The sequence below is a fragment of the Leucoraja erinacea genome, chromosome 23, assembly GCF_028641065.1.
Source record: "Leucoraja erinacea ecotype New England chromosome 23, Leri_hhj_1, whole genome shotgun sequence".
NCBI lineage: Eukaryota > Metazoa > Chordata > Chondrichthyes > Rajiformes > Rajidae > Leucoraja > Leucoraja erinaceus.
In genome coordinates this window covers 5,749,779-5,762,913 of record NC_073399.1, presented here as the reverse complement: position 1 = coordinate 5,762,913, position 13,135 = coordinate 5,749,779, and the positions used below count along the sequence as shown (strand labels likewise).

General features: G+C 38.9%; 1 protein-coding gene across 1 annotated transcript in view; it reads left to right on the top strand.

The window, feature by feature from the left end:
- LOC129708212 (uncharacterized) overlaps positions 1 to 12,405 on the top strand; it is an 84,463-nt gene extending 72,058 nt beyond the window's left edge. Inside the window, 24 exon segments of the mRNA XM_055653833.1 lie at positions 11 to 128; positions 237 to 360; positions 659 to 795; positions 923 to 1,178; positions 1,264 to 1,506; positions 1,608 to 1,784; positions 1,874 to 2,023; positions 2,119 to 2,144; positions 3,058 to 3,148; positions 3,255 to 3,644; positions 3,753 to 3,879; positions 3,991 to 4,109; positions 4,388 to 4,584; positions 4,693 to 4,876; positions 5,892 to 6,057; positions 6,261 to 6,385; positions 6,575 to 6,883; positions 7,142 to 7,345; positions 9,325 to 9,450; positions 9,572 to 9,742; positions 9,832 to 9,936; positions 10,530 to 10,625; positions 12,005 to 12,139; positions 12,283 to 12,405. Of these exon segments, the coding sequence (XP_055509808.1) occupies positions 11 to 128; positions 237 to 360; positions 659 to 795; positions 923 to 1,178; positions 1,264 to 1,506; positions 1,608 to 1,784; positions 1,874 to 2,023; positions 2,119 to 2,144; positions 3,058 to 3,148; positions 3,255 to 3,644; positions 3,753 to 3,879; positions 3,991 to 4,109; positions 4,388 to 4,584; positions 4,693 to 4,876; positions 5,892 to 6,057; positions 6,261 to 6,385; positions 6,575 to 6,883; positions 7,142 to 7,345; positions 9,325 to 9,450; positions 9,572 to 9,742; positions 9,832 to 9,936; positions 10,530 to 10,625; positions 12,005 to 12,139; positions 12,283 to 12,297 (3,791 nt within the window). The 3' untranslated portion in view covers positions 12,298 to 12,405.
- The last annotated feature ends 730 nt before the right edge of the window (positions 12,406 to 13,135 follow it).

The following is a 13,135-nucleotide window of genomic DNA, read 5'->3' as shown; positions in this document are numbered from 1 at the left end:
TAAACACCAGGCATTATGGAAAATCACCTTGTCATACACCAGTTGAGGTGCAATGGTGTGCTGGAAGGTATCAGAATTTGCAGAAAGGGATTCCCAAGCAGAATCATCTACGGTGACTTCAAGCAAAGGTGAAATATCTCAAAATATACATTTTTATTCCATTTCAAATAAGTTGGTCAATATATTTAGTTCTAATAAAAATCACCAATAATGCGTATAAAACTCTCATGCAACAGGTACAGGATTCTAAATGCAAGTGCAATTCCTGAAGGCCAGTTCATTGATAGCAAAAAGGCATCTGAGAAATTACTGGGATCCATTGATGTAGATCATACCCAGTACAAGTTTGGACACACTAAGGTAATTATGTTGAAAGTGTAAGTTTTGTAATGTGAAATAACGAGATGAATCAACAATATACTTTTGAATGTAATCTTAGGAACAGGTGATTTGAAAAAACATCTTTGTTAATATGTAAGTGGATATCTGAGGCAAGTAAAATTCAACTAAAATGTGCTCCATTAGTTCAGTTCTGCAAAATACTTATTCTATGTTGACATTCTGATACATATTTTTATGCACAAGAAGGCAGTTTAAACTCTGCTCCTAAAATGTTTTTAGAATTAAGTATTCAAACTGATCCCTTACTTTGTTTAAGGTGTTCTTCAAAGCTGGTCTCTTAGGTGCACTTGAAGAGATGAGAGATGAAAAGTTGGCACAGCTCGTTACCCGAACTCAAGCTATATGCCGTGGCTTTTTAATGAGGGTTGAATTTACGAGAATGATGGAAAGGAGGTAAATATTGCTTTACAAAAATCCAACAATATATTTACACATAAACAAATTTTATACATGAATATAGCAGTTTATTCCATAAACAGATTATTGCTCTAATCTTTGTTCATTTTACCATGGCCTTTAGGGAAGCACTGTATACTCTACAGTACAACATCCGTTCATTCACCAATGTCAAACACTGGCCATGGATGCAACTGTACTTCAAGATCAAACCTCTCCTGAAGAGTGCTGAAACTGAAAAGGAAATGGCAAATATGAAAGATGAGTTTGAGAAAACTAAGGAGGCACTTGTTAAATCTGAAGCACGGAAGAAGGAATTGGAAGAGAAAATGGTGGCTCTTGTGCAAGAAAAGAATGATCTCCTACTTCAAGTCCAATCGGTACCCACATTGGCTATCTTTGCATGGTTATACATGTATACAAAACACATAGCCTGGTATAATTCATTGTATCATTTTATTGCAGGAAGGTGAAACTCTGGCAGATGCAGAAGAAAGATGCGAGGGGTTGATTAAAAATAAGATTCAACTAGAGGCTAAAATGAAGGAAGCTAATGAAAGATTGGAAGATGAAGAGGAGATGAATGCTGAGCTGACAGCTAAGAAAAGGAAACTGGAGGATGAGTGCTCAGAACTGAAGAAAGATATTGATGACTTGGAGCTCACATTAGCCAAAGTTGAAAAAGAAAAACATGCCACTGAGAACAAGGTATTAAACAGTGATTTTGATGACAAATTGATACACTATTCATAAAAGATTTCTGATGATTACATGTCATTATTCTGTTCATTTTGTTTTGCTGAACATAGGTGAAAAACCTCACTGAAGAGATGGCTAGTCTTGATGAAAACATTGTTAAAGTAACCAAGGAAAAGAAAGCTCTCCAGGAGGCCCACCAGCAGACCTTGGATGATCTCCAGGCTGAGGAAGACAAAGTCAACACTCTAACCAAAACAAAGACTAAGTTGGAACAACAAGTTGATGATGTGAGTCTTTTAAACCATGATTATGTGAGTTTTTTTGCAGTTAACGTGGATTGAAGTAAATTTTAATAAACATACTGTTTCTTAAAAAGCTTGAAGGTTCTCTGGAGCAGGAGAAGAAACTCCGCATGGATCTGGAGCGTGCTAAGAGAAAGCTTGAAGGTGACTTGAAGCTGTCTCAAGAAATAACAATGGACTTGGAGAATGACAGGCAGCAACTGGATGAGAAACTAAAGAAGTCAGTATTTAAAGTTATGAACAAATATGTTTTTTTTTTATAATCCACTATTTAAAATTATTTTCTATTTGTCACGTTGATGCCTTGCAAAATATCCAGCAACTGGATGAGAAATTAAAAAGTCAGTATTAGGTCTTTGTTATAAGTCACTGTTTAAAATAGTAAGATTAAATGAGAACTTACCAGTTTGAAGTTTGATCTGTATTTTATGAGGAGTTACAATGAGGGATTACGTGAAGAATCCGCTCAGCACGCATGCACGGCATACTTGAAAGCAGCGGTGTGGAATCACAGATAGACATAGTTATTGAAGTAAACATAGTAAAGATAAGGAGACATCAGTTTATGAATTTGACCCATATTATTGAGGGTGGGAGCGGAGGGCATGTAATCCCTCATCCCCCAGCGGGGCTGGGCTCGGCACGGCGTCGGGATAGCGGAGCGCCGGGTAAGCGGTCCTACCGCCTTGATGCTGCCCTCCCCCAGATGGAACGCTCCTCCGTGGAGTCGAGCGGTGGACAGGTTTGTTCTAGAGCCTATCTTCTCTGCCTGAAAGCAGAAGGCTCCCTGTGAAAGAAAAACCTGACCTCAGCTTACCTGACGGTCCATTCTTTCACCTCCGTAGCGGGTGCGCACAACTCCCGCTGCGCCACTGTTGCTCTGCTGAACGTAATGCCGCGCATGCGTGCTGAGCGGGTTCTTCACGGAATCACTCACGTGACTCCGAAGTGAAATTGTATCCCACTTGCCTTGTGCATGTCATGCAATGTTTATTTTTCATGACATTGATACTTCTGTTGGAAAACGTTAAGTTGTACTTATTTAAGCTTCTGTGATTGTGCTACATATATTACTTACATGAACAAACACTTAAAAGATATATGGTGATATGTCTAAAGTATATTTTTGGTATCTGCTGTTTAGCAAGTAACTATTTCTTCTGAATGTCAATGAGAATAAGCCATTTTTCGTGCGTTCATTCAAAATATGTGAAAATGTTCAATTAATTAACTGAATTTTTCATTTTTGTTATTAAAGGAAAGAGTTTGAAATCAGCCAGCTTCAAAGCAAAGTTGAAGATGAGCAGGTTATGGGTTCCCAACTGCAGAAAAAGATTAAAGAATTACAGGTGATGTATAAGTCCAGTAAAATTATCAATGCCTTTCAGTGAAAGTCATGCACATGAATTGATACTACTGGTTCCATGATTATAACCAATGCATATTTATCTTAAGGCTCGTATTGAGGAGCTTGAGGAAGAAATTGAAGCTGAACGTGCCGCTCGCGCTAAGACTGAGAAACAGAGAGCCGATCTTTCTCGGGAACTTGAAGAGATCAGTGAGCGACTGGAAGAAGCTGGTGGGGCAACTTCAGCTCAGATTGAAATGAACAAGAAACGAGAGGCAGAATTTCAGAAAATGCGCCGTGACCTAGAAGAATCCACCCTCCAGCACGAAGCCACAGCTGCTGCTCTTCGCAAGAAGCAGGCTGACAGCGTTGCAGAACTTGGGGAACAAATCGATAACCTGCAGCGGGTGAAGCAGAAGCTTGAGAAGGAAAAGAGTGAACTGAAGATGGAAATTGATGACCTCGCCAGCAACATGGAATCAGTGTCCAAAGCTAAGGTGCGGTGATAGAGGACACTAAATGCTACACTTTTATAGTTAACTTTGAATCACTGGTGTTGTTCAGTTGGTTTTGCTTCTCTTGAAAACTGGTTGCTTTGTTTTCAGGCAAACCTTGAGAAAGTAGCACGGACACTAGAGGACCAGGTCAGTGAAATGAAGACCAAACACGATGAACATCAACGGTTGATCAATGACTTATCAACTCATAAAGCACGTCTTACAACAGAAAACGGTATTGATCTTGATTTCAAAATAATATTGATCTATATTTGTTGTTCACCATATAGAAAACATTACCATGTAATATTTGTAATATTTCACTCACATTATCTTTAATTCACAGGTGAGTTGAACCGCCAAGTGGAGGAGAAAGAGGCCTTGGTATCGCAGCTGACAAGAGGGAAGCAAGGATATACCCAACAGCTTGAGGAACTGAAGAGGCAGCTGGAGGAAGAAACCAAGGTACTAAATTAACTTGAGAGATTTGTTTCACAGGAAACTTTCTAAACGTGCATTATTGTCAATTTTGAACCAATTTAATGTTATAAAAATGCAGCATTTATGTTATAAAATATTATATTTTAATGCACTGATGTCCAGCAACTTACTTTAGGATTTCCCTCTAAAGCAACATTTCTTTTCATTGTGACCATAAGCAAATTAACAAGGTTAAGTTACTTTCTAATAATCACAATGATTTTGAATATCATGTCGTTCATGCCACGTTGTAATCATTTCAGGCTAAGGGAGCCCTGGCCCATGGTCTGCAATCTGCCCGCCACGACTGTGACCTGCTCCGTGAACAATATGAAGAGGAGATGGAGGCAAAGGCTGAGCTCCAGCGTGGAATGTCCAAGGCCAACAGTGAAGTGGCTCAGTGGAGATCAAAATATGAAACTGATGCAATCCAGCGCACAGAGGAACTGGAAGAAGCCAAGTATGTAACAAAGAGGAACCTATGTTCATGCAGCACATGCTGTCAAGGAGAATGTATGTTCTTCCACAATTTCCTGTGAGATGGACATGATGGTTTTGTGTTTTTCAGGAAAAAACTTGCTCAGCGTCTGCAAGATGCAGAGGAGCATATTGAGGCCGTGAACTCCAAATGTGCTTCACTGGAAAAGACTAAACAGAGACTACAGAATGAAGTGGAGGATTTGATGATAGATGTAGAGAGGGCAAATTCAGCAGCAGCAGCTCTGGACAAGAAACAAAAGAACTTTGACAAGGTAGGAGCTGGTTGTTGCGTTGTTTCTCTTTGCATGTAGTTCTGAAGGAAGTAACCAACATCATGCATATCAATTTTAGCCAGAGACTGGCAAGCAGCTGGTAGTTTAATTTTGTGAGGATTTGACCTCATTAATGACGACAAAAATACCTCCATGGAACTGAATTATAACATTGTTGTTTCTCAATGGGTAGTTTAAATTATTCTCTCTGAAGACTGGAGAAAATGCACCAATAGATCTTTGTTAAGTAAAATTAGCAAGTCCTCATGTCCAAAAAGGTTATTAACTGCAGATCAGCCACAATCTAACAGAACGTCTAAACAATTGAAAAGGTTTAGTGATTTTGGCATTTCCTGAGTGTAAAAAAGTCACATTAGAAATAACAGACATATTAAATTACTGAACCCTTTTAATATTGTACCATCCTAAGAAGTACTTCTTTCTTGTTTATTTACACATTCAAGCATAATATTATTTTTGGGAAGTCATGAAATCTTAGAGAGTCATAGTCATAGAATCATAGACTGATACAGTGTGTAAATAGGCTCTTCGGCCCAACTTGCCCATACTGGCCAACATGTCCCATTTACACTAGTCGCACCTGCCTGCGCTTGGTCTACATCCCTCCGAACCTGTCCTATCCATGTACCTGTCTAACCGTTTTTTAAATGTTGTGATAGTCCCAGCCTCAACTACATCCTCTGGCAGCTTGTTCCATACACCCACTACCCTTTGTGTGAAAAAGTTACCCCTCAGATTCCGATTAAATCTTTTCTCCTTCACCTTGAACCTATGTTCTCTGGTACTCGATTCTCCTACTCTGGGCAAGAGGCTCTGTGCATTTACCCGATCTATTCCTTTCCTGATTTTACACACATGGATGCTGGGAAAATATCAGTTCAGTTTTCAGATTGAAATCTACACATCTTTCTCACTGGCTATCACACCTCATTGATACTGAGACAGAAGTTAAATTTGAGAATACATTTCTTACATTTACAATTGTACAATTAAGGTTCTGGCAGATTGGAAACAGAAATATGAGGAGAGCCAGGCAGAACTGGAAGCATCTCTGAAGGAATCTCGTAGTTTGAGTACAGAAATCTTTAAGATGAAGAATGCATATGAGGAGTCTCTAGATCACCTTGAAACTCTTAAACGGGAGAACAAGAATCTACAGCGTAAGTCTATACCCATTCTCTCATTTAATATTATTAACAAGATACTTACTTATCTTGGAATTTAATGCTTTTACAGATTCTATTCTGACTCATTGCCCATTCCCTCTGAATTTTCACTAATAATGTAAAATATCCACGCATTTCTATTGAAATCCAAGTTTTATCAACAAGATAGGTTGAACTAACACTACATTTAAACACAGAGGAAATTTCTGATCTGACTGAGCAACTGGGTGAAAGTAGCAAGGCCCTCCATGAGATGGAAAAGACAAAGAAGACAGCTGAGCAGGAAAAGAGTGAAATCCAGTCAGCATTGGAGGAGGCAGAGGTAAGGTTATTTCAACATTACATTCAAGAAATAGATATTTTGAACTATCATTGTTGTCAAATAGAGTAAATAAGTTGCAATAATATCAGAGTAACGACCTGTTTAAAAGATATTTTTAAGATATAAAGAAATCAACTTTAGCGACAACAATGTGCAAAATACTGAAAATACAGTTAATCTCTCTCGTAGGCCTCCCTGGAACATGAGGAGAGCAAGATCCTCCGCATTCAACTGGAACTGAACCAACTGAAATCTGAAGTTGACAGAAAGATTGCAGAGAAAGACGAGGAGATCGATCAGGTGAAGAGGAACCACCAGAGAGTTGTGGACACAATGCAGAGCGCTTTGGAGGCTGAAGTCAGGAGCAGGAATGATGCCTTGAGAATCAAGAAGAAAATGGAGGGTGATCTAAATGAAATGGAGATTCAGCTGGGACATGCCAATCGCCAGGCTTCAGAAGCTCAAAAACATCTCAGAAACATACAGGGTCAATTGAAGGTTTGTATCATGGGATAATGACTTCTAGTACACTGTTATTTTAAATGTTGTGTGATTGTCAGTCAATTATTTAAGTATTGATTTTCTTCTCGCAGAACTTAATATAAAATGCAAGATTTGTTATTTGCCAGATGAGCTAGATTTTTCAAACTATTTATTGATGAAAAACAGCTTATTACTACAACTGATTCAATTATAAGATAAGCATTACAGTGTACTGTAATACCTGGTAACAAAGCAATCTTGCATTATAAACAGGACGCCCAGTTACAACTGGATGATGCCTGCAGAAGCCAGGAAGACTTGAAGGAGCAACTAGCCATGGTGGAGCGCAGAAGCGGCCTGCAACAGGCTGAGATTGAAGAAATGAGAGCCGCTCTGGAACAGACAGACAGAGCTCGCAAAATTGCTGAACAAGAGCTGATCGATGTCACTGAAAGAGTTCAGCTGCTGCACTCTCAGGTTAGTTCCCACATTGATGTCACCCTACATTACCACCAGGTCTTGTTAGGCATTGGTCAGGTTAGTCTTGTTTAGGTTATCCTAAAAGGGGGATTTTATAATTGCTTTGTTCAATTTTCTGTTTGGATACCATCTGGTTTACAGGAAATGATCTCCAGGGATAGAACATTGAAACACAGAGACATAGAAAATAGGTGCAAGAGTAGGCCATTTGGCCCTTCGAGCCAGCACGGCCATTCTATATGACCATGGCTGATCATCCGTAATCAGTATCCCGCTCATGCTTTTTCCCAATATCCCTTGATTCCGTTAACCCGAAGAGCTAAATCTATCTCTCTCTCATGAATGCATCCAGTGAATTGCCCTCCACTGTCTTCTGTGGCAGAGAATTCCAGATTCACAACTCTCTGGGTGAAGAAGTTTTTCCTTATCTCAGTCCTAAATGGCCTACCCCTTATTGTTAAACTGTGACCCCTGGTTCTGGACTTCCTCAACATAGGGGACAAAATTACTGCACCTAGCCTGTCCAATCTCTTAAGAATGTTATATGTTTTAATAATAGCACCTCTCATCCTAAATTCCAGTGAATACAAGCCCAGTCGACCCATTCTTTCATCAAATGTCAGTCCCGCCATCCCGGGAATTAACCTGGTGAATCTACGCTGCACTCCCTCAATGGCAAGAATGTCCTTCCTCAAATTAGAAGAAAATTGCTCACAATACTCGAGCTGTGGTCTCACCAGGGCCCTGTACAACTGCAGTAGGACCTCATTGCTCCTAAACTCAAATCCTCTCATAAAGAAGGCCAATTAGCTTTCTTCACTGCCTGCAGCACCTGCATACATATTTTCAGTGACTGATGTGCAGGGACACTTAGGTCTCATTGCACCTCCCCTTTTCCTAAACTGACACCATTCAGATAATAATCTGCCTTCCTGGTCTTGCCACCAATGTGGATAACCTCACATTTATCCACATTATACTGTATCTGCCATGCATCTGCCCACTCACCCAACATACCCAAGTCATCCTGCAGCCTCATAGCATCCTCCTCACAGCTCAGCTTTGTGTCATCTGCAAACTTGGAGATGTACCATTTGATTCCCTCATCTAAATCGTTAATATATATTGTAAATAATTGGGGTCCCAGCACGGAGCCTAGCGGCACCCCACTAGTCACTGCCTGCCATTCCGAAAAGGACTCGTTCATTCCTACTCTTTGTTTCCTGTCTACAAACCAGTTCTCTATCCATGTCAATACTCTACCCCCAATACCATGGGCTCTAATTTTGCACAATAATCTCTTGGTAGGCAACTACACTTTGTTGCTCGTTTTTCCTGCTGTGTTCCAACCTCAAGAATGCAGATCAGCACCAATAGGGCCAATTTAAATGTTACTTGATTGCCTCATCTCTCCATAGCATGACTTCAGACATCCAATATCCACTGGCATATAGACAGCAACAGATTGGTATCCGTCTCCCATTCTTTTGTTTGTTATTAGTTCCGTCCAAATTCTTCCTCCACCTCCCACAATATATTAGTGCATATTGAAACTGAGATTAGATTCATCTTTACTCCTGCAAAATTAACATTAGGGCACAGATAATGTGAATGCACAGTCTTTCTTCCAGGGAAGGGAAATGAAAAGCTAGAGAACATAAATTTAAGGTAAGAGAAGAAAGATTTAAAAGAGACCTGAGAGGCAATTTCTTCACACACAGAAGGTGGTAGATACTGTATATGGAACAAGCTGCCAAAGAAAATGAATGTGGTTGGTACAATAATAACATTTAAGAGACATTTGGACAGGTAAATGGATAGGAAAGATTTAGATGGATATGGGCCAAATTCATAAAATGAGTCTAGCCTAGATAGCCATTTTTGTCAGCATGGATAGGTTGAGATGATGAGCCTGTTTCAGTGTTGTACTTCTCTATGATTGCATGACTCTTATTCAAATGTGTCTTTTCCTGCAGAACACCAGCCTCATCAATACTAAGAAGAAGCTGGATGCCGACCTGAATCACATCCAGTCTGAAATGGAAGAAACTATCCAGGAGTCAAGAAATGCTGAAGAGAAAGCCAAGAAGGCTATCACTGATGTAGGTCATAAATTATTTTAACAATTTGAATTTAGTTTTCAAATATTACCTCAATTAATTACGTTGATAAAATTAGAATTTTGAACATGTAATGATTTGCCCAATTGTGTCATATTGCAAGGCTGCCATGATGGCTGAAGAGCTGAAGAAGGAACAGGACACCAGTGCTCACCTTGAACGAATGAAGAAGAACCTCGAGACGACAGTGAAGGACCTGCAGCTTCGCCTGGATGAGGCTGAGCAGCTGGCAATGAAAGGAGGAAAGAAACAGCTCCAGAAACTGGAGGCCAGGGTAAATCCTGAGACTGTTTTACTGTGCACACTGAAACTTTGGATATAATATGAATATTATGGAATAAATCCCGTTTTGTGGTTGTTTAGGTGCGCGAGCTGGAAAATGAGCTGGAAGGCGAGCAGAAGCGAGGTGCTGATGCTATTAAAGGTGTTCGCAAGTATGAAAGAAGGGTCAAGGAACTATCTTATCAGGTACTGTACAATTAATAATCAATTGGTGCACTTAATTCAGCCAAAGCTCTGGAAGGATAACAGTGTTCCTGTAGCTATACCCCTGCAGTCAGCATGATTGGTGTCCTGACCACCCTACAACATTTGCTTTGTCCTTTGAGGTTAGCCCATTCCCCGAAAGGTCCTGTTTGAGTTGTTACTTTCCCAATCTTGGTTGATTGAAGAAAGTGTTGTCATTTGTATGCACCAAGTAACAGAAGCTTCCAATAGAAGGAATCTGGTGGGCATAACACAAGTCTTGTGGTAAAGGCATTTTGGGGTTGTACAGACAATTAACCTTTGACTGGGTCACTGAAAAGAAACCCTTTCTCAACACTAATCAGAGGGAGGGTCCTGCTGTGAGATGATGAGTGGAGCCAGAAGAGGCCATTGGTAATGAAGTGAGTGGAGCACTGAGAAGGCAGCAATGTAAATATCACAGAAGGATGAGTGGGTCAGCAAGAACCAGGATATGTATCTTTAATGCGCTAGTAGGCATAGCATGATTGTGTCATAAGAATACAATAAAATGAAAAATAAAACATTTCAAATGTTGCTTCTTTTGTGACATTCAGTCAGAGGAAGACAGAAAGAATAATCTGAGACTACAGGACCTGGTTGACAAGCTGCAGATGAAGGTTAAGGCCTACAAGAGACAATCGGAGGAAACTGTAAGTTATTATGACTATAACTGCAATTTTTCAAGAAAATTATTTTGTATGACATTAAATTTTAAGATTTTTGTATAATATAAAGAAGAACTTAACACAATCTACATTAATAGTAAGGTGGGAATATCATGTCTATGGGCAGAGCATTAAAACACCATCTCTATTCATTGTTCTAGAAATGTTTCAATTAGATTCTTTCCCATTGCTCTAATCTCAAAAGAATAGAATCCTTGTGAATATCTGAGCTCTGAAATATTTGTCATAATATAAGGCTCATTATCATAATTCATGAAAAGCTTGTTTTTAATGGGCCAGTTAAAGATTAACAGCATTATATGTAGGACCAGGTGTAGCATAGTAGGCTTATCAGCCTTCACCATTCAATAAGATTAAATCCGTTCTTTAATTTTTCTATCCATTTTCCCGTATCGAGAAATCCACCAGGTCCAAGCTGGAATGGACTTGACAAAGTCTTTTGTGTTGGAAATTCTAAAAGTATTTGCTTTTTCTCAGTCCTAAAGTTATTCTAGTCTCTTCAGGCAAATTCTCATCATCTACTTTAACAAATATCTCAAGAATTATAAATAGTTCAAGAATACCATCTCCTGTTGTTCAAAATTCCAAAGAATGTGAGCATGTTTTATTATGTACAGTATCTGCTCACATGACTGGTCTCACCTCAAGAAAATCATAAAACGGGCAAGTGGAATGCTAGCTTGATTCAGAGGACTGAAGGACAATTTATATTGCAGTTCCACAAAACATTGATTAGCCCACAGCTGAAATAGTGCAAACAGCTATGAATGCTTTACCCGAGGAAGAAAATATTTTCCTTTGGATGAGATTAATCAGAATGACACCTAGACTCCAAAGGTTACATTTTGAGGGGTTTACCAAACTAAGATTCTATACCATGAAATTTAGATTAAGGGTTGCCAAGATTGTGTGGAAATCAAGAGGATTGATGTAGGAAAACTGTTACTATTTGAAGCCAAGCACTAGTAGGCATAGCATGATTGTTTTCCACATTAGAAGTAAATAGCTAATCATTTCTTTGAATCCATGTGATTTACTAATAAATTAAAGTATCTTAACCCCAAAGTGTAAGAGATCAACACAAAGAATGTTTCAGAAGAGACCTTCATCCAATCTAAACTAAGTAAAATCATGTATTTTGTGCAAAAGATTGATTAGTGCAGATTTGTGCATTATCCAATCTTGATATTCAAAAAGTAAAGCCGGCAGACCTTCATCCAATAAAGCTCAAAAACTGTAAATTTCTTAATTAGTTGGTCATCAAAAGTATAATGGTGTTTAGCAATCACCTGGTAAATAATTTTCATTCTAAAAATCTGAGCTTTTACACTGTTTTCCTACAGGAGGAACAGGCCAACGTTCACCTGTCCAGGTTCAGGAAGGTTCAGCATGAACTGGAGGAAGCCGAGGAACGTGCCGACATTGCCGAATCTCAAGTCAACAAACTTAGAACTAAAACCCGTGACATTACTATCAAGGTACAGTAAAAAGTATTCAAAATGGTGATTTATATCAACATGGAGGAATAGATAAAGCGATCCTTATTTCTGTCATTAATCAATGTATAAGTAAATATGAAAGGCACATTTATAATCATTTGCATTTCCTTTTTACCTATCAGAGCGCTGAAGAGTAGATGACAACTTGAAACGGTCCAAAGAAGAAATCTACAAAATGTGTATTTCTTTGTAACATAGTTTTATAAATGTAGCAATATCAACAAAAATAAACGTGCAACACGAAATTGTTTCCTTGTTTTATTAAGACGATGCAATAATTATAGTCCATCTCAAAGCCTCTTAAATGCCACCATTAAATCGTCCTCCACTGCCACCCCTGGCCGCACATGCTAAGCACCAACCACTCTATAAGAAAGAAAACTTACCCTGCATGCCTCCTTTAATTTTTCCCTCTAACTTTTAAGATGTATCCTATGGTCTTTGACAGTTCCACCCCAGGAAAATGGTTTTGTCTACTGCATATAATTGTGTATATGTGTATACCCCTCATAATTGTATAGACGTTTATCAGGTCTCCCATCAACCTCCAATGTTCAAAAGAAAACAATCTAGATTTGTCCAACCTATCCTTGTAGCTAATACTTCACCTTCCTTATGGCTCTGACAAAACATTTTATGTGGTTAAACAAAAACTTCTGTCTTCAGTCATTATGTTCGTTTGCAGAAACAATACCTTAATAGATCACGTGCATTTCCTACGCACCAAAATATCTGGAAACATACCTAAATAGTTCATTTCTTCCTTATTTATATTCCTCAATTTCAGGTAAAATTGAATGTTCTAATTTAAGTAACTAACCAACAATAACAAACCTTTCCCCTTCCCCATCTCCTTCCACCTATATATCTCTTCCTCTGGCTTCACATGTCATGCTTCTTCTCTCCTGATCTCATTAGTTCATAGCCTTTTGTCTTTTTCCATCTCTGGAATTTGTCCACCCATCTACTAATCAT